General features: G+C 51.8%; 1 protein-coding gene across 1 annotated transcript in view; it reads left to right on the forward strand.

Annotated features, from left to right (window-relative positions):
• Positions 1–1221, forward strand: part of POLA2 (DNA polymerase alpha 2, accessory subunit) — an 18875-nt gene that overhangs the window by 4807 nt on the left and 12847 nt on the right. Inside the window, exons 2-3 of the mRNA XM_032441669.1 lie at positions 689–774; positions 1123–1213. Coding sequence (XP_032297560.1) covers positions 689–774; positions 1123–1213 — 177 coding nt within the window. The remainder of the gene's footprint in view (positions 1–688; positions 775–1122; positions 1214–1221) is intronic.

Genomic DNA, 1221 nt, shown 5'->3' on the forward strand with positions numbered 1-1221 from the left:
GGGGTCCCTGTTTGGGGGTTCCTATTTGGGATCCTTATTTAGGGCCATCACTTGGGGGTCCCTATTTGGGGGTCCCTATTTAGGGTCATTATTTGGGGTCCCTTATTTAGGGCCTTCATTTTGGGGGTCCCTATTTGGGGTCCCTATTATTTGGGGCCATCATTTGGGGTCCTTATTTAGGGCCTTCATTTTGGGGGTCCCTATTTAGGGCCATTATTTGGGTTCCTTATTTAGGGCCTTCATTTGGGGGTCCCTATTTGGGGGTCCCTATTTGGGATCCTTATTTGGGGCCTTCATTTGGGGGTCCCTATTTGGGGCCATTATTTGGGATCCCTATTTGGGGCCTTCATTTGGGGGTCCCTATTTGGGGCCATCATTTGAGGTCCCTATTTGGAATCCTTATTTGGGGCCATCATTTGGGGGTCCCTATTTGGGGGTCCCTATTTGGGGCCATCATTTGGGGGTCCCTATTTGGGGGTCCCTATTTGGGGCCATCATTTGGGTTCCTTATTTAGGGCCTTTATTTGGGGGTCCCTGTTTTGGATCCTTATTTGGGGTCTTCATTTGGGGTTCCCTATTTGGGGGCCATCACTTGGGGGTCCCTATTTGGGGTCCCTATTATTTGGGGCCCCCCTTTGTGGTCTGTCCCCATAACCCCCCCCCCTTTAACCCCCTTTATCCCCTATAGGTTTTGAGCAGGAGGGACAGACGGCCGCCCCCCCCCCGCAGGACAGACAGCCGCTGCCTGCACGACGTGCACACCCTACACCAGCTGTATCTGCTGCCGTTTTGGGGTGAAAAAGGGGGAAATTGGGCAAATCTGGGGGGTTTTCTCATAGAATGGGGTGAATTGGTGGGAAATCCATCCAATTTGGGGGGGTTTATTAAGAAAATGGACAAAAATCGGCCATTCTTGGGAGGAAAATGGGAGGTTTTGGGGGCATCCCCTATTGAAACCCCATATTGGGGCTGAGCTGTTTCTGCTCCAGTTTTGGGGTGAAATGGGGGGAAATTGGGCAAATCTGGGGGGTTTTCTGATAGAATGGGGTGTATTGGAGCCCCCCCCCCACTCATTAAGACCAATTAAGGCCGCAGTTAATTAACGTTCCTTAACGAGCGAAGCCTGGACCAGGAGGAGGAAGAGGAAGAGGAGCAGCTCCTGGATTCCTATTGCACCCCAGGCAAAGTGCGGCCCCAAATCCCCCCTTTTTTACCCCAAAT

Source organism: Coturnix japonica, unplaced genomic scaffold (assembly GCF_001577835.2).
Source record: "Coturnix japonica isolate 7356 unplaced genomic scaffold, Coturnix japonica 2.1 chrUnrandom477, whole genome shotgun sequence".
Lineage (NCBI taxonomy): Eukaryota > Metazoa > Chordata > Aves > Galliformes > Phasianidae > Coturnix > Coturnix japonica.